This window comes from Oncorhynchus gorbuscha, linkage group LG08 (genome assembly GCF_021184085.1).
Source record: "Oncorhynchus gorbuscha isolate QuinsamMale2020 ecotype Even-year linkage group LG08, OgorEven_v1.0, whole genome shotgun sequence".
NCBI lineage: Eukaryota > Metazoa > Chordata > Actinopteri > Salmoniformes > Salmonidae > Oncorhynchus > Oncorhynchus gorbuscha.
In genome coordinates, this window is record NC_060180.1 from 69,657,455 (window position 1) to 69,678,599 (window position 21,145).

At 40.3% G+C, this 21,145-nt stretch overlaps 1 protein-coding gene across 1 annotated transcript in view; it reads left to right on the forward strand.

Annotated features, from left to right (window-relative positions):
* Positions 1-4,935: 4,935 nt before the first annotated feature.
* The window catches only part of LOC124042124 (fibroblast growth factor 12), a 98,393-nt gene continuing 82,183 nt past the window's right edge, over positions 4,936-21,145 (forward strand). The window contains exon 1 of the mRNA XM_046360482.1: positions 4,936-5,204. Within this exon, the coding sequence (XP_046216438.1) occupies positions 5,180-5,204 (25 nt within the window). The 5' untranslated portion in view covers positions 4,936-5,179. The remainder of the gene's footprint in view (positions 5,205-21,145) is intronic.

Genomic DNA, 21,145 nt, shown 5'->3' on the forward strand with positions numbered 1-21,145 from the left:
CATACTGACAGACACTCCCACCCACCACCAGACTGACAGACACTCCCACCCACCACCAGACTGACAGACACTCCCACCCACCACCAGACTGACAGACACACCCACCCACCACCATACTGACAGACACTCCCACCCACCACCATACTGACAGACACACCCACCCACCACCAGACTGACAGACACTCCCACCCACCACCATACTGACAGACACTCCCACCCACCACCATACTGACAGACACTCCCACCCACCACCATACTGACAGACACTCCCACCCACCACCAGACTGACAGACACTCCCACCCACCAAAGAAACCAATTTCTTTCATGCAAATAATATAATTGTGTGTATATTTTATACAGACTGAACAACAATGTAAAAGATTTTACTGAGTTACAGTTTATATAAGGAAATCAGTCATTTGAACTAAATACATTAGGCCATAATCTATGGATTTCATGACTGGGCAGGGGTGCAGCCATGGGGAGGCCAGGCCCAGCCAATCAGAATGAGTTTTTCCCCACAACAGGGTTTTATTACTGACAGAAATCATCTGAGAGAAATCAACTTTTTGTGTGTATGGAATATTTCTTGTATCTTTTTATTTTTCAGCTCATGAAACATGGGACCAACACTTTACATGATGCGTTTATATTTTTGTTCAGTGTACATAAAATGAAGGGTCTGTAGTCAAAGACTGATGCCCTGTTGAGTTTGATTTGGCCATCTATTTCAGCAGTCTGGAAATAAACTTATTTTTATACCATTAGGAAACACAATCTGTTATCCTAGTGTCCTAACAGAGAGCTGACTAGGTGGTTTCTCAGACTTTGATCAATGAGCCGGTTAGGTAATACCTCACGTGGTGACTCGTTTTAATACATGTACTGAATAAATAAAGATCTTGAGGGATAGCTGATGTGTATGGCTACTTCAGAAGTCCTTAAAAATTATTATTATTTTTTTTAAATGAATCCCGAGCTGGTCTTGTTGTTGAGCCTGTAGTGGGCAGAGGTCGGAAAGGTAGATCCAACCAATTAGACCAGAGAATGTGGATTACGTAAAAGGAAAAAGATGAATTGTAAAAAAAATATATTAAAAAAACACTGCGGTACAGTGCACTGGAAGAGATCCCTGCACACACATTAGACTAATGTTCTTTCAGGGTGGGAAGCGGGGTCAAGAGGGGGTTAAAGGTCACACATTTAAACGGAGGTCCTTTGATAAAATGTGCGGTACATTTATCCGCTAATAGTTTTTGCATTTCAGTGCTACGTTACTGTTGAGTAATGGGGACCATAGACTTGAGACAATGTTATTGATCCTCATTCATCAAATATTGATATCTTTCTGACAAAACGTTCTCTTTTGCTAGGCTATTAATTGACTAACGTTGTCATAAATGCATCACGTGTCATTCAAGACGGATCACATAGAGACAGGTCAACTAAAGACTTCCTGTTCCTAGCAGATGACTGTAGTAAGACAGTGTTCTAACAGGATAAGGATAGGATCCAAAACAAAGGAAATGCATATCAACAGAGGAAGGGGTTCAGTTGATGGCTGAAATACATAAATAAAACTCCTTAGGATATTTTAGGCTTACTGTAATTATTCAATTTCCATATAGCAATATTCCTTCAAGATGGGAAAATGTATTTTTACTGATTATAAAGTCATAGTCGACAAACAGCAAAATCAAAGACATGCTTAAATATGTATTACATTGTTTGGTTATAATTCCGGACCATTTGAATAAAGATAAATAAGCACTGCAAAACTGAAAATGATTTTGCATTCTCTCGCAGGGTTACATTTGAAAAGATATTATCACAGGTGCAATGGGTGCTAAACATGGTGATGTAAACCTTTTGGAAGAAAAGAAACAGAGGTGTGATGTCCACACAGCAAAGCCTTCGGTCATGGTCAGGTGCAGACTGGGACCATACATTGGCTTTGGCCTTTCTAATTCACCAGCCCATTTTACCACCGGCCCCAACTATTAGCCAGATAATGATCATTTTGCACATCTGACAGGTCATGGTGGCCCCGAACATCACCTTTGTAAATGAATCCTGAGCAGAGAAAAAACAACATGCATCAAAGTTTATTTATAAATGTATTTATTTGACAGAGACAATGCAAATTAATTAACATTTCTGTAAATGTGCTAGATTTAGCCAGCTGTCTAGTTTTCATCTGTTGTCCCTAGGACTAGGATAGATAGAAACATTTAGAATCACAAACTTTTCACACACACTAAAAAAACAAGTTAAAAATAATTTGAATAACAAATAATAATTGTCAAAAAGAAAACACAGTAAAATACTAACAATTAAGTAGTAGAAATACAAAAACAATGAAATATTACAAACAGCAAACATAAAAGGTTAATAAAAGTGTATACAATCTTGCTGTTCCTTAAACCACCTTTTCACTTATTGTGTGAGCTCACAAACACTAGCCACGCATTTTACGTTTTCACTTATTGTGTGAGCGCACAAACACTAGCCACACATTTTACGTTTTCACTTATTGTGTGAGCGCACAAACACTAGCCACACATTTTACGTTTTCACTTATTGTGTAAGCTCACAAACACTAGCCACACATTTTACGTTTTCACTTATTGTGTAAGCTCACAAACACTAGCCACACATTTTACGTTTTCACTTATTGTGTAAGCTCACAAACACTAGCCACACATTTTACGTTTTCACTTATTGTGTGAGCGCACAAACACTAGCCACACATTTTACGTTTTCACGAAGTTGGTTCCAGTGATGAATAGCTTTTACAGAAAATGCCGACTGGGCAAGTGTTGTTCTTCACACTGGAATGTCCAGTTCCACAACTGGAAGATTAAAAAAGGGCAGCGAAAGCAAAGACCAGCGGGATAACATAACCGAAGACCGGGAAAGAGGGAGGAGTTTTAGCTAATTGCGTTATCACGAGAAATGTTTCACATAAATTATTTTTGTTGCATACATTTACAATTCATTAGCTCTTGCATGTAAAAAGTATTTCCTTGCAATATATTGTTTTGTTATCAATTCTTTGGGTTTCATGTTTGGTTTTCAGTAGCTAGTTTTCCATCCAATTAGCAACGGAAAAGATGAGGATTTTCCCATCATGGAGTGTTCCACCAAACGGACTTGTTGCAAATAAAAATCATCGCGTGATGAAGTCGTGCACACAAAAGATACTTTTTTTTGCACGTGTTTCCATCGCATTTTCAACCCTACCAACAGTTTTGTCACAAACTGTTGCATTATATAGTAAATGTGTCTACTTTGGTATTGACACGTGTGATCTATCCAACAGCTCTCAGATACAGTGTGGATAGACTGTGAGGGTAGATTAGTCTGCAATATTTGTACTTGTCAAGCATCGATCACCATGTCACCAGAATCAGACCCTCGTTATTTATTGGAAAGGTGCATCAAGATCACAGTGCACTTTCACCATCCTGTGAAGTTCGTCATAATTTATTTAATCTGTAACCAAATAAACTAAGTTTTCCCGAGTCATAGTGGGAGGACCACACACCATATCGTGTGACTTTGACATGCTGATTTTTATATCAATATTCGCTCATAAATGCGTTTCAAACGCAATTTCTGCATAATGAATATCACCAACACAAAAAGATCCCACCATGTCCGACGAACAAATGATCTGTCAGCATTTATAAAATTGTACCGAAACGTCCTGTTTCCATCACAGCTGTCATCATTTTTTAAAAATCAGTATGACTTTACTCGCATAAAAACTGTCAGGAAAGGTGGTTACTATCATTTACTATCATATTTTTTATTGCAATGTGAAATCATTTTGTTCTAGACTTCAAAAGTTGTGCTTAATATTTAATGGCACAAACGTAACTCACTTACTAGAGAATTGCACCACATAATAACACTATTACTCTAATAGAGGTGTTTAAAGCAGCAATCCTAATTGAAACATTAACAAAGTGCAGTCCCCGCCACAGTTTCGTTAAAAAGCTGAGGGATGGTGCTGCAGAAATGCAACCACTCTCAAATCCATAGACTAAACTGCTAAGGACTGACCATCCATGATATCAAAATTATAGTTTTAACAATGTTTTTAGACTATACAGTGTTTGTTTACATGAACTTTGAACAATGTGGAGTTTTCTTACATGTGAAACTGCAATTAGATGTTCACTTTCACATGTAAATTGCAAGTTGACGTGTGAAAAACAATCATATGTAAAAATCTAATTTGCAGTTTAATATGTGAAAAACTTTTACATGCGGAATTGGGATTTTTACATGTTGTTTTCTTACACAGTGAACCTGCAAATTCAATTTGTTTCCCACATGTGAAACAGCACATTTGACATGTTTTTTTGTTGGTGTTGTTGTAAGGGTTGGACTTGCATTTTCTGAAGCCCTCTAGCCAAAAGTATGATAAAAATACATTCGCTGAATGTGCTCCCATACTGCACATTGATTAGCACCATTGCAGACTATGTTGATTTTTAGCGTCTATTGTTGTTCATACACCGCAAATGAGGAGGGGGTAGCATATCTGCAGCTTGCTGGCACTGTTAAACTACTCCACTTTCTGAGATAAGTATTTTAAACCTCATCCATCTTCTTTATTTTATAAACCTCCATACTTCCGCGGAACTGCAGGATATACTTGAGGGAACAGTTTCTGACTGATGGCTGGCCTGCAGTATCCTATGGCAGGTTATACTATTCCAGCCTGCAGCAAAATATACCCTAGCTCGGCTCTTCTCATTGCCTCTCTCTCTCTCTCTCTCTCTCTCGCTCTCTCTCTCTCTCTCTCTCTCTCTCTCTCTCTCTCTCTCTCTCTCTCTCTCCCTCTCTCTCTCTCTCTCTCTCTCTCTCTCTCTCTCTCTCTCTCTCTCTCTCTCGCTCTCTCTCACTCAGACTCACACCTGAACCCCCGCCCATTCAGTCATTAAACAGAAGCACAACACAGACACGCCAAAATAGCTACCGTGTTTACAGCGTTTCTAACAGATCTTAACTGTTTATCGATCTGACTTCAGCTCAGCATCCCGCTCCGCTGCTGTCCCTGCTGCCCCAACCGAAGAGGCGGAAGGAAGGCGCAACCCGACCAGGCACATTCACATCGAAGCAGTACCTTCAACTTGCCCACTGACCAGCTCTTATTTGCAGTGAAACATGAGTGATAAAGATAAAAACACCGGTAAGAAACTTTTATGTGCTTTTATTTGTTTCGTTCTATCTGCGAAGGTGCCGTGGATCAAGGCTATTGCAGTGTGTGTGTGTGTGTGAGTGGATCTAGAAGCTAGGAGCTTCTGTGAGTGGGGTGGACTGCGGTAGTCGAAATCCTCAACTCCCACTTTTCTGTATTTTTAGGTCCATTGCAGTATGGTGCTTTGCGCGTAGTCTAGACCATGGTGTATGCCTTTCCGCGTAAAGAGCCAAGGAAGTTGTGCGTCCTGGGCGGGCAGTGATTATACCCCCGACAGTTTCTTGGTGCAGCGCTTTGTTGGGCAATAAAACCGGGATGATTAAGAACAAGCGAGCCGGTGGCCAGACTCACTCGGTAAATGATTTACTATGTGATGCTATAGCGCACGAGATGTGGATGTTGTGATGCTGCGCTCTCCGACAATCATAACAAAAAAATGTATATGTTTAAAATGTTTCATCTCTGTCAAAAGTGGAAATGTTTTCTATATTTTTTGTAAATATTTTTTGTAAATGTGGGCATTTCACGTTACTGTTGTGCAGAAGATAAATGCATTTATGTCTCCCTTGAGCGCATCGTCATGTCAAGAGGAGAGAAAAAGCGCTTGCTGATCACTTTTTTTTCCCGGCGCGAGATAAATGTGCTGTTCCTAGTGTCTCGAGCTCCCTGATCACATCAGCATGCGCATAGTGGCGGAATCGTTGTTGCAGGAACAAGTGCCTATTCTGCCAAATCTCCCAACGTTAGGGCACCGAACACCCGATTAAAATCGAGTTTATTTATAACCCCAGGACTTTTCCTATCCAATTTTGTTTCAATCTTTTCTTGTAAATTAGTTGATAGTGTAGCATAGCCAATATAGTCATGAGGGCAGGGCACTTAAACCATCACGTACTCTGCATGTAGATGACATGTACTCTCTGCATGTAGATTACATGTACTCAATGCAACTATCTTTCAAGCATAGCAGTTGGCAGGACACATGCTTATTTACTGTACATGTAACATGCTTTATATAAAACAAACCTCTTGAATATTAAGTAGTATATCCTATTGCATTCACAAATGCCCACCATCATGCCCATATAATAACACATTCATAAATATGCGTATACCCTATACAGGCAGTATTCATGCGCCAAATGTATTTAGGCCTATACAGTAAGACACGTGGATGTGTTGTGTACTCAAACGGGCTTTCTCACAGACTTACTTACATATTTCATATAATATTCCCTATCTGTACTTGCTCACTAAAACATGAGTCAAAACAAACCATGTTTTTTTTACATACATGACATGAATGACACAGACTGTATTCACGATCACATTACAGCCATCCAATACGATATCAATACTCTCTTACCTCTGTAACACCACTGTCTCCTAAAACTCACTCACATCTATTCATATTCATTGTTCAGGTTGTGGCCCAGGAGTAATGAAACATTTATAGACGAGTCAGAACTACTTTTCTTTGCGCAAGGAGACAGAGTGTATTTTTGTTTGTGGTTGGATGGATACAGAGTGTCAGTAGCTTTATCATACTCCACCACAAGGACTCATACAGAAGCACGGGGAGGCATACGAATGCAAGTCAAACATGGGTTCAAATACTATTTTAAATATTTCAAATACTTCTAGTTAGGGGCGCAACTTTGTTTTATAATTGGAATGTGATACACAACAGGTAAAGGTGTGCTTTAGGACCATGCAGACGCCTCTGAGTGGTCGGGTCTGCTGTTTGGAGAGTTTATCCGACCGGATAAAAAAATATATATATATTTGCGTCCGCATGTTCCTAAAGCACACCTTTACCTGTTGTGTATCACATTCCAATGGTCCTAAAGCACACCTTTACCTGTTGTGTATCACATTCCAATTATAACACTGGGGGAGACAAAAATGCCATTTCAGAATGTGGGAGGGACATGCCGCCCCCCCCCCCCCCCATGTGAAAATTGCGCCCCTGCTTCTAGTGTTCCCTTCAGCCTGCCTGGAGTGCCAGGTGTACAGTAGTGCAGCTATTCTACTGGTTCAATTGGGCTAGGTCAGCGTTATTTGAAATGATTTAAAATTGTATTTGAACCCAGGTCTTATGGGCGATCTCACACACACACACACACACACACACACACACACACACACACACACACACACACACACACACACACACACACACACACACACACACACACACACACACACACACACACACACACACACACACACACACACACACACACACACACACACACAGCCATAGGTCAATATTAGGAATGTTCTGTTCTCTGTCAGTCTTCTGCATTGCATTAGAAAGGCTAGCTTACCTTTTGCTGACCTAGGCATCTTTTCTGTTTTACCCTGGACTGTGAGCTCCGCAAAAACACTCGTGCTTGGCTATTCATATTTCAAATCCTGCCTCCCTACCTCACGCTCCCCATCTTTCTAAATCCCTTCTTTCTATGTAATGGGTACCCCAGTTGTCCCCTCTTTCTGTCATGTCTACCCAGTTGTCCCCTCTTTCTGTCATGTCTACCCAGTTGTCCCCTCTTTCTATGTCATGTCTACCCAGCTGTCCCCTCTTTCTATGTCATGGTTTCTATGTCATGTCTACCCCAGTTGTCCCCTCTTTCTATGTCATGTCTACCCCAGTTGTCCCCTCTTTCTATGTTATGTCTACCCCAGTTGTCCCCTCTTTCTATGTCATGTCTACCCCAGTTGTCCCTTCTTTCTATGTCATGTCTACCCCAGTTGTCCACTCTTTCTATGTCATGTCTACCCCAGTTGTCCCCTCTTTCTATGTTATGTCTACCCAGCTGTCCCCTCTTTCTATATTATGTCTACCCAGCTGTCCCCTCTTTCTATGTTATGTCTACCCAGCTGTCCCCTCTTACTATGTTATGTCTACCCAGCTGTCCCCTCTTTCTATGTTATGTCTACCCAGCTGTTCCCTTCTTTCTATGTTATGTCTACCCAGCTGTCCCCTCTTTCTATGTTATGTCTACCCAGCTGTCCCCTTTTTCTATGTTATGTCTACCCAGCTGTCCCCTCTTTCTATGTTATGTCTACCCAGTTGTCCCCTCTTTCTATGTTATGTCAACCCAGCTGTATTCAACTCTTATTCTCCTTTCTCTCACACACTTGCATAGTTTGACAGTCTCATACAGATGTGGGATCTTAATTTGAGCCAGTTGTTAAATCAGGAAAATAATCATGCAGCAACAGGAAATGTGAATTATAATTAATGGGCATTTTTGTATGGGTTAATACATTTTTCATAAGGGAAAATCATGTCGGTAATTTCAAAGTGGAAATCAGAAGCTTTAAAATGTCTTGCATTGTAAGAAAGTTCTCCTGTAACAGGGTGATCAAATTAAGATCCTACACATGTATGCTGTCGCTGACACACACACGCTCTCTATCCAAAACATGTGACATCGTTTCAACATGGTGTGCTGACGGCTGCAATCTCAACCACTTTGAATTCATTGGAATGTAACGGCATTCATAATGCAATGCTTGAACTAATACCTGTTAGGCTTTACTTGCATGTATTGAGTTGAGCTCGGAGTTGGGATGGGAGGAAGGCCCTTCTCCTGGTATTTTATGCTGGAGAGGGGTAAAGTTTCCCCTATGTATAGATCTAGGATCAGCTTCCCCTCCTCCAATCGTAAACATAACTATTAGTGGGGGAAATGCAAAAAACTGACCCAAGATCAGTGTTTGGGGGAAACTTCACCCTACACTGTATGGCCGTGACAGTCAGACTCAGTTTTCATCTCATGAAAATACACAATAGATTACATAATGTATGACAGAGGTTCCCAACCAGGATCCCTGGGAGTACTTGGTCTATCCACAGGGGGTACTTGAGAAGACTCATGAGACCATAGGCCTACTGCTAAAATGCACTTGAGGGAGTAATTCAAGGAAACTCCGGGCAGAGCAAAATTCACGTGGATACAGTGACCGAAACAGGTTGGGAACCACTGATGTATGGAATCAGTAATAGTGAATGTGTAGAATACGTTATATGCCGATATAACAACACAGCATATTAAGTTTATTTATGGGAATTCAATGATGTAAATATGTGGTTGAATCGTTCTTCAAGCGATGGCATTTGCGTCCCTCGTCTTTGCAACCATGAAAAACACTTTTAAAATGACAAGTAGTCGTAGTGATGTCTGTGATATGTGATATCTGTCATATTATCTCAGAGACAGATTTTCCCTTTTTGGCTGCAGACTCACTTCATGCACGTTCAATCTCAACCTTCATGCACGTTCAATCTCAACCTTCATGCACGTTCAATCTCAACCTTCATGCACGTTCAATCTCAACCTTCATGCACGTTCAATCTCAACCTTCATGCACGTTCAATCTCAACCTTCATGCACGTTCAATCTCAACCTTCATGCACGTTCAATCTCAACCTTCATGCACGTTCAATCTCAACCTTCATGCACGTTCAATCTCAACCTTCATGCACGTTCAATCTCAACCTTCATGCACGTTCAATCTCAACCTTCATGCACGTTCAATCTCAACCTTCATGCACGTTCAATCTCAACCTTCATGCACGTTCAATCTCAACCTTCATGCACGTTCAATCTCAACCTTCATGCTTGCACATCTGTTTTTCTTCAGACAGACCTTTGGTACTCCCGTGGCAACATAGCGAAATCTGCTGTCATGCTTTTGTGATTTTCAGCTCTAGATGCCGTGCATAGCAGGTTGGAGAGACATAGCTCAGTCATTTACATTTCAGGCAGCTGGGAGCTTCCTTTTCCCCCATCCTTTTGTTTCAGTCCATAGATCTCCTGCTACTATTTCCTCTAGCTCTGATCCAGGGTGTTACATGCGGCTTACTGAGCTCAGTGTTAGCCAGTTGCACACTGGACCAGAGCTACCTTTATCCAAGGAAATTAAATTTACTCTCCAAGCAAAGACATGAGATCAACATACACTTTTGGTTGATATTTGATTGAGTTGTCAACAAACTTAAATTAAACTAGAAATAAACCAATCTTTGGAACCCTATTGGTATAATTTGTGGTTGAAATCTGGGTAACAATGAGACAAAGACTGTATGTCGATCAATTTATTTGCTAATTCAACCAATCAGATATATTGATGGACCATGATAAATTCAGTTTTAATAAACTAGATTGACTCAAACAATGTTTGCTTTCGCCTGGAGGGGATTGGGGACTGCTGATGTATCTATCAGCAGCAGAGTGCCATGTAACTCATTCATGATTATTAACTTAGTGACAGGATAACTCATTCATGATTATTAACTTAGTGACAGGATAACTCATTCATGATTATTAACTTAGTGACAGGATAACTCATTCATGATTATTAACTTAGTGATACGCTAACTCATTCATGATTATTAACTTAGTGACAGGATAACTCATTCATGATTATTAACTTAGTGACAGGCTAACTCATTCATGATTATTAGGTCCCATGATTATTAACTTAGTGACAGGCTAACTCATTCATGATTATTAACTTAGTGACAGGCTAACTCATTCATGATTATTAACTTAGTGACAGGATAACTCATTCATGATTATTAACTTAGTGACAGGCTAACTCATTCATGATTATTAACTTAGTGACAGGCTAACTCATTCATGATTATTAGGTCCCATGATTATTAACTTAGTGACAGGCTAACTCATTCATGTTTATTAGGGCCCATGATTATTAACTTAGTGACAGGCTAACTCATTCATGATTATTAGGGCCCATGATTATTAACTTAGTGACAGGCTAACTCATTCAGGCTAACTCATTCATGATTATTAACTTAGTGACACGCTAACTCATTCATGATTATTAACTTAGTGACAGGCTAACTCATTCATGATTATTAACTTAGTGACAGGCTAACTCATTCATGATTATTAGGGCCCATGATTATTAACTTAGTGACAGGCTAACTCATTCATGATTATTAATTGACAGGCTAACTCATTCATGATTATTAGGTCCCATGATTATTAACTTATGACAGGCTAACTCATTCATGATTATTAGTGATTATTAACTTAGTGACAGGCTAACTCATTCATGATTATTAGGACAGGCTAACTCATTCATGATTATTAACTTAGTGACAGGCTAACTCATTCATGATTATTAACTTAGTGACAGGCTAACTCATTCATGATTATTTCCCATGATTATTAACTCATTCATGATTATTAACTTAGTGACAGGCTAACTCATTCATGATTATTAGGTCCCATGATTATTAACTTAGTGACAGGCTAACTCATTCATGATTATTAACTTAGTGGCTAACTCATTCCCATGATTATTAACTTAGTGACAGGCTAACTCATTCATGATTATTAACTTAGTGACAGGCTAACTCATTCATGATTATTAATTAGTGTCCATTCATGATTATTAACTTAGTGACAGGCTAACTCATTCATGATTATTAACTTAGTGACAGGCTAACTCATTCATGATTATTAACTTAGTGACAGGCTAACTCATTCATGATTATTAGGTCCCATGATTATTAACTTAGTGACAGGCTAACTCATTCATGATTATTAGGTCCCATGATTATTAACTTAGTGACAGGCTAACTCATTCATGATTATTAGGTCCCATGATTATTAACTTAGTGACAGGCTAACTCATTCATGATTATTAACTTAGTGACAGGCTAACTCATTCATGATTATTAGGTCCCATGATTATTAACTTAGTGACAGGCTAACTCATTCATGATTATTAACTTAGTGACAGGCTAACTCATTCATGATTATTAGGTCCCATGATTATTAACTTAGTGACAGGCTAACTCATTCATGATTATTAACTTAGTGACAGGCTAACTCATTCATGATTATTAGGTCCCATGATTATTAACTTAGTGACAGGCTAACTCATTCATGATTATTAACTTAGTGACAGGCTAACTCATTCATGATTATTAACTTAGTGACAGGCTAACTCATTCATGATTATTAACTTAGTGACAGGCTAACTCATTCATGATTATTAACTTAGTGACATGCTAACTCATTCATGATTATTAGGGCCCATGGATTATTAACTTAGTGACAGGCTAACTCATTCATGATTATTAACTTAGTGACATGCTAACTCATTCATGATTATTAGGGCCCATGTTATTAACTTAGTGGCACGCTAACTCATTCATGATTATTAGGGCACATGGTTATTAACTTAGTGACACGCTAACTCATTCATGATTATTAGGGCCCATGGTTATTAACTTAGTGGCACGCTAACTCATTCATGATTATTAGGGCCCATGGTTATTAACTTAGCAATCTCCCACAAACAACTTTATTACAGCCAAACGTTTCATAAAAATCCCAGAGTTCTGGCTATGAGTATGGATGTATCGTAGCCCTACAAGGAGCTTTAGAACATGGACAGATGTGGTTGGGGAGCCATGTTTGGCAGTGAACAAGTTGGTTGTACAGCACAAACCTGGGACCAGGCTAACGCTGAGTCTTTAGTTTAAGCTTAGTGACAGGCTAACAGAGTTTATTAATGTTCATTCTGAAATGATTATTAGGTCCCATGATTATTAACGGGTTAGTGCGCAGGCCGTCGACTGAGACACCTGCTCACACGCAGCGTCTGATGAAGGCACAAAACACGACAGGACAGGGTGATACACAATCACGGCAAAAAACACGACAGGACATTACAATTAGGACGGCACATGATTATTAACGGGAACAGGTTGGGAAGTGACAGGAACAGCTAACTCGAGAGAGTGAGAGAGGGGGGGAGAGAGAGGGATTCATGATTAATAAATGACAAACATGACAGTTGGCGCTCTCGAGGAGGAACACTGGCAGCAACGGAGGAAATCATAGATAACGGTCCAGCATTAGAAAGAACCCAACTCCTCTCCTCAGGATTATTAACTAAAAAGGGAAACTAGTGACAGGCTAACTCATTCAGACTGATTAGACTGAGACCCAGCAAGACCAGGAGCAGAAGCAGAAAAAAAAATTACCAGACTTCTTCTGCGCGCAGTCTGAACACGCAGCCACGAAACGGCGCGTGTCACGCTCCTTCGGCCACCAAAAGCGCTGGCGAATAGACGCAAGAGTGCCTCGAACACCGGGATGCTAACTTGGCAGAGTGAGCCCACTCATGATTATTAAGTGCTTGCTTAACCTGTCTTTCAATTCCCCAGACTGTCAACCCGACAACACGCCCATAAGGAAGAATCCCTCGAGATCAGTAGAAGCCACAGAAGAACTAAACAGACGGGATAAGGCATCAGGCTTGGTGTTCTTGCTACCCGGACGGTAAGAAATCACATGATTATTAACGGGCATTAAGTCGTTTAGAACGGATGTACTCAAGGTTCTTATGGTCTGTCCAAACGACAAAAGGCTAACTGTCGCCATTCATAAGCGGATATTAGCAGTTATGATTTAACTTAGTGCTCAGATGGCGACAGGCTGAGAAAAAACTCATTCACTGATTATTAGAATGGCTCCCACGCCTACCTCTGAAGCGTCAACCTCGACAATAAATTGTCTAGTGACGTCAGGAGTAACGAGGATAGGAGCGGACGTAAAACGTTCTTTTAGAAGATCAAAAGCTCCTGGGCGGAACCGGACCACTTAAAACACGTCTTGACAGAAGTAAGAGCTGTGAGAGGGCAGCAACTTAACGAATGAAACGCCGATAGAAATTAGCGAAACCTTCATGATTATTAACTTAGCGGAATCCATCTGAATGCCTTCAGCGGAAATAACGGAACCTAACGGAGGAGATTGAAAAGAGCATGATTAGAGACAATTAAAGGCGCTTAGTGTGCTGAACAGTGACGGAGCAGGATAACAAGATCAAAAATGTTTCATGTCTCTCAGAACATGATTATTAATGCCTAGCTGGCGTGACAGGCTAACCCTCACTCAAAATTCAGTGACGCCGTTTTCCACTCGTTATTGATGCGCGCGAGATGGTAAGCGTTACGAAGGTCCAATTAGTAAAGCACCTGGCTCCTGCAGAATCTCGAAGGCTGACATTAACGATTCTTAACCGTTATGATTAGTACCGTCCTTCTTTAAAAGAACCCCGCCCCGGCGGCGTCAAGAGACACAGACAAATAATCCTGGTTATTTCGGGAGCCGACAGAGAGTATAGTCTACCTCGAGGAGGCGTGGTCCCTGGAAGGAGATCAATACTACAATCATACGACCGGTGAGGAGGAAGGGACTCGATTGCGCAGATGATATTCCTACTCCTGTCAAAGGGCCAGGTTCCTCCTGAGAAGTAGGGAGAGAAGAAACGGGAGGGATGGCAGACATTAAACACTTCACATGACAAGAAACGTTCCAGGATAGGATAGAATTACTAGACCAATTAATAGAAGGATTATGACATACTAGCCAGGGATGACCCAAAACAACAGGTGTAAACGGTGAACGGAAAATCAAAAAGAAATAGTCTCACTGTGGTTACCAGATACTGTGATAAAGGTAGTGTTCAAATTTGATACTGGGAAGATGACTACCATCTAAGGCAAACAAGGCTTGTCTAACGGTCTGAAAGGAATGTTATGTTTCCGAACCCATGCTTCGTCCATGAAACAACCCTCAGCCCCAGAGTCAATCAAGGCACTGCATGTAGCACCGAACCGGTCAGCGTAGATGGATTATTAGTACAAGATCTAGATGAAGAGGACTGAGTAGTAGCGCTCACCAGTAGCCCTCCGCTTACTGATGGGCTCTGGCCTCTTACTGGACATGAATTAACAAAATGTCCAGCAACTCCGCAATAGAGGCACAGGCGGTTGGTGATCCTCCGTTCCCTCTCCTTATTCGAGATGCGAATCCCTCCCAGCTGCATGGGCTCAGTCTCAAAGCCAGAGGAGGGAGATGGTTGCGATGCGGAGCAGGGAAACACCGTTGATGCGAGCTCTCTTCCACGAGCCCGGTGACGAAGATCTACCCGTCGTTCTATGCGGATGGCGAGAGCAATCAAAGAGTCCACATCTGAAGGAACCTCCCGGGAGAGAATCTCATCCTTAACCACTGCGTGGAGTCCCTCCAGAAAAAGCTTTAGCAGCGCCGGCTCGTTCCACTCACTAGAGGCAGCAAGAGTGCGAAACTCAATGGAATAATCCGTTATGGACCGTTCACCTTGGCATAAGGAAGCCAGGGCCCTAGAAGCCTCCCCACCAAAAACTGAACGGTCAAAAACCCGAATCATCTCCTCTTTAAAGTTCTGGAATTTGATAGAGCAATCAGCCCTTGCCTCCCAGATAGCTGTGCCCCATTCTCGAGCCCGGCCAGTAAGGAGTGAAATGACGTAAGCAACCGAGCTCTCTCTCTAGAGTATGTGTTGGGTTGGAGAGAGAACACAATCTCACACTGCGTGAGAAAGGAGCGGCACTCAGTGGGCTGCCCGGAGTAGCAAGGTGGGTTATTAACCCTAGGTTCTGGAGGCTCGGCAGGCCAGGAAGTAACAGGTGGCACGAGACGTAGACTCTGGAACTGTCCAGAGAGGTCGGAAACCTGAGCGGCCAGGTTCTCCACGGCATGGCGAGCAGCGGACAATTCCTGCTCGTGTCTGCCGAGCATGGTGGATCTTGACGGCAGTGTAACAGCGTCTGAAGTCGCTGGGTCCATTCCTTGGTCGGTTCCTTCTGTCATGCAGGTGAAAGAGGACCCAAACGCGACTTAACAGAAACAGAGTTTATTAATGTTCAAAACGGAATAACTGAAATCCTCTAGATTTGTAGAGGGGAAAACAACTGGAGAAGCGGCCACAGCCTGCAGGTGCCCGGGTTGGAACAGGCCGTAGTCGACTGAGACACCTGCTCACACGCAGCGTCTGATGAAGGCACAAAACACGACAGGACAGGGTGATACACAATCACGGCAAAAAACACGACAGGACAGGGCGAAACGCAATCACAGCATGGTGAATACAATACAAGGAACCGACGGCACAGGAACGGATCACAAAGGAATAAATAGGGACTCTAATCAGGGGAAAGGATCGGGAACAGGTGTGGGAAGACTAAATAATGATTAGGGGAATAGGAACAGCTGGGAGCAGGAACGGAACGATAGAGAGAAGAGAGAGCGAGAGAGTGAGAGAGGGAGGGGGAGAGAGAGGGATAGGAGGGAAAGAACCAAATAAGACCAGCAGAGGGAAACGAATAGCATGGGGAGCACAGGGACAAGACATGATAATAAATGACAAACATGACAGAGATTGTTGTAGATGTTTCAAAACATCACTGGAGATGTCTAGTTAAATTATTTTCAGATTCATTGCGCATTATTTACAATTCTAACGTTCCTGTTTGAAAAGGTAGGTAAAAATGGCTGAACAGTAGATAGTTTGAAGTAACTAGAACTCTTAGAAAGTCTGTATGTACAATGAACTAGTTTGGGTTGTTTACAGTCTAGCGTAGTGTTTGTGTGGGAGTCTTCCCCTTCAGCCTTCTTGCTTCTTTCTTCCTGTGTAGGCCTCTTCTCCTCTTCTCACCTGAAAACGCTGCTGGGCACTGTCATGTTGGATTCCGATTTCGCTGCTGCTGCTGGTATTGAAATATCTGACCACTGCTATTTGCTTGTTGTTTATTTTAGCACGATCATGACCCTTTAATCTTGTGACAATGTCACCACAATTGTGTAGCAGTCTAATGCTTGTGGCTAGCTGATGAAGTGGAGCTGCTGCATGGTCTTAGCGGTTGATGTTTCTGTAATCTGTGAGGTAAGTTCTACAACTGTACAAATCCCCAAATTACCACAACGAATCTAATTTGTATGCAAGAGGAGGAGACAAGCAGGATTAGGGGCTCAGGCTTGAATGAATGGTGGCCGGTGCGTGAGAGAAAAAAATATCCATAAAGTTCAGCAAGTACTCACACTCAAACCATAAAGAGAAGACAAAAACAAGGAGTCCGAGGTGCAAAAAAATATACATCAATTAATTCCATGCTCATAAGAATGAAAAATGTGCCAGTGTAAAGTGCAAAAAGGCTCAACAAAAAAGGCCGTACATCGTCTAAAAGACCATACATTTTGTTGTCTTAAAGACCATACCTTTTGTTGTCTTAAAGACCATACATTTTGTTGTCTTAAAGACCGTACATTTTGTTGTCTTAAAGACCGTACATTTTGTTGTCTAAAAGACCGTACATTTTGTTGTCTTAAAGACCGTACATTTTGTCGTCTTAAAGACCATACATTTTGTTGTCTTAAAGACCGTACATTTTGTTGTCTTAAAGACCGTACATTTTGTTGTCTTAAAGACCGTACATTTTGTTGTCTTAAAGAGCGTACATTTTGTCTTATAGAAGAGCGTACATTTTGTCGTATAGAAGAGCGTACATTTTGTCGTATAGAAGAGTGTACATTTTGTCTTATAGAAGAGTGTACATTTTGTCTTAATAGAAGAGCGTACATTTTGTCGTATAGAAGAGCGTACATTTTGTCTTATAGAAGAGTGTACATTTTGTCATATAGAAGAGCGTACATTTTGTCTTATAGAAGAGTGTACATTTTGTCATATAGAAGAGCGTACATTTTGTCTTATAGAAGAGTGTACATTTTGTTGTATAGAAGAGCGTACATTTTGTCGTATAGAAGAGCGTACATTTTGTCTTATAGAAGAGTGTACATTTTGTCGTATAGAAGAGCGTACATTTTGTCTTATAGAAGAGTGTACATTTTGTCATATAGAAGAGCGTACATTTTGTCTTATAGAAGAGCGTACATTTTGTCTTATAGAAGAGCGTACATTTTGTCTTATAGAAGAGCGTACATTTTGTCTTATAGCAGAGCGTACATTTTGTCTTATAGAAGAGCGTACATTTTGTCGTATAGAAGAGCGTACATTTTGTCTTATAGAAGAGCTTACATTTTGTCTTATAGTAGAGCGTACATTTTGTCGTATAGAAGAGCGTACATTTTGTCGTATAGAAGAGCGTACATTTTGTCTTATAGAAGAGCGTACATTTGGTCTTATAGAAGAGCGTACATTTTGTCTTATAGAAGAGCGTACATTTTGTCTTATAGAAGAGTGTACATTTTGTCGTATAGAAGAGCGTACATTTTGTCTTATAGAAGAGCGTACATTTTGTTGTATAGAAGAGCGTACATTTTGTCGTATAGAAGAGCGTACATTTTGTCGTATAGAAGAGTGTACATTTTGTCGTATAGAAGAGCGTACATTTTGTCTTATAGAAGAGCGTACATTTTGTCTTATAGAAGAGCGTACATTTAGTCTTATAGAAGAGTACATTTTGTCGTATAGAAGAGCGTACATTTTGTCGTATAGAAGAGCGTACATTTTGTCTTATAGAAGAGCGTACATTTTGTCCTTTAGAAGAGCGTACATTTTGTCCTTTAGAAGAGCGTACATTTTGTTTTGTACATTTTGTCTTATAGAAGAGCGTACATTTTGTCCTTTGTACATTTTGTCTTATAGAAGAGCGTACATTTTGTCGTATAGAAGAGCGTACATTTTGTCTTATAGAAGAGCGTACATTTTGTCGTATAGAAGAGCGTACATTTTGTCTTATAGAAGAGCGTACATTTTGTCTTATAGAAGAGCGTACATTTTGTCTTATAGAAGAGCGTACATTTTGTCTTATAGAAGAGCGTACATTTTGTCTTATAGAAGAGCGTACATTTTGTCTTATAGAAGAGCGTACATTTTGTCGTATAGAAGAGCGTACATTTTGTCTTATAGAAGAGCTTACATTTTGTCTTATAGTAGAGCGTACATTTTGTCGTATAGAAGAGCGTACATTTTGTCGTATAGAAGAGCGTACATTTTGTCTTATAGAAGAGCGTACATTTGGTCTTATTTGTACATTTTGTCTTATAGAAGAGCGTACATTTTGTCTTATAGAAGAGTGTACATTTTAGAAGAGCGTACATTTTGTCTTATAGAAGAGTGTACATTTTGTTGTATAGAAGAGCGTACATTTTGTCGTATAGAAGAGCGTACATTTTGTCGTATAGAAGAGTGTACATTTTGTCGTATAGAAGAGCGTACATTTTGTCTTATAGAAGAGCGTACATTTTGTCTTATAGAAGAGCGTACATTTTGTCTTATAGAAGAGTACATTTTGTCGTATAGAAGAGCGTACATTTTGTCGTATAGAAGAGCGTACATTTTGTCTTATAGAAGAGCGTACATTTTGTCCTTTAGAAGAGCGTACATTTTGTCCTTTAGAAGAGCGTACATTTTGTCCTTTAGAAGAGCGTACATTTTGTCTTATAGAAGAGCGTACATTTTGTCCTTTAGAAGAGCGTACATTTTGTCTTATAGAAGAGCGTACATTTTTGTCGTACATTTTGTCTTATAGAAGAGCGTACATTTTGTCGTTTAGAAGAGCGTACATTTTGTCTTATAGAAGAGCGTACATTTTGTCCTTTAGAAGAGCGTACATTTTGTCATATAGAAGAGCGTACATTTTGTCATATAGAAGAGCGTACATTTTGTCTTATAGAAGAGCGTACATTTTGTCTTATAGAAGAGCGTACATTTTGTCGTATAGAAGAGCGTACATTTTGTCGTATAGAAGAGCGTACATTTTGTCCTTTAGAAGAGGGTACATTTTGTCCTTTAGAAGAGCGTACATTTTGTCTTATAGAAGAGCGTACATTTTGTCGTTTAGAAGAGCGTACATTTTGTCCTTTAGAAGAGCGTACATTTTGTCGTATAGAAGAGCGTACATTTTGTCGTTTAGAAGGGCGTACATTTTGTCCTTTAGAAGAGCGTACATTTTGTCTTATAGAAGAGCGTACATTTTGTCTTATAGAAGAGCGTACATTTTGTCATATAGAAGAGCGTACATTTTGTCCTTTAGAAGAGCGTACATTTTGTCTTATAGAAGAGCGTACATTTTGTCTTATAGAAGAGCGTACATTTTGTCTTATAGAAGAGCGTACATTTTGTCTTATAGAAGAGCGTACATTTTGTCTTATAGAAGAGCGTATATTTTGTCGTTTAGAAGAGCGTACATTTTGTCATATAGAAGAGCGTACATTTTGTCCTTTAGAAGAGCGTACATTTTGTCATATAGAAGAGCGTACATTTTGTCCTTTAGAAGAGCGTACATTTTGTCGTTTATTCCATCCTCAGTGCTGGAGTATTTTTGCACCTCGGCCTCCTTGTTCTTTTTTTAATGGTTTGAGTGCAGGTACCTGCTGAATTCTATGCAAGATGAGTGCCAAAAGTCTGTGGGTGGAATACAGTCTGCATACTTGAAGAGATTAAACACATGCAAGTGAAAGTTGAATGTGAAAAATAGAAAACACAGAAATGAATTGTGCTTACACTGATAATAATGTTTATTTTTTTGTAAAAACAGTCTTATAATACGTTCAAATTTCTATTAATTTATTTGTACATTCACAACGTATTACTTTCGTAGAAAAGCCACCATTCACTACTCAAAATGTTGTTTACATTCACAGACTCTTGGTACTAAATTTCACTCCATATGTGGAGTGCGTTTTTAGTGCCTAAATACATTAAAAATGTACTGGAAACAGGTTATCGAGGCATTTCACATGCCATGGAACATGTTAGAATTGCAAACGGAATGTGTTAATTTTGTATGAGAGTTCCGTTATCTGTAGTTGAATAGTTTGGATCATAACAACTTGCCATAAAAAGGATGATGCATGCAGAAGTGTGTGATCTAACAGCAGAGACGGATTGGCCATCGGGCATTTCTGGAAAATGCCAGATGGGTTGGTCCATTCTTTTGCCTAGTGGGCCTTGGTAAATTGGGGTTTTAGCGCAGAATTATCATTATTTGGCTAATAACGGGTGTCTCAAGGAAAACAATGGGCCGGTGTGTTAGAAATACCCAGGCCGATTTCTTTTCCCAGTCCGTCCCTGATCAACAGTGACCTTGTTGT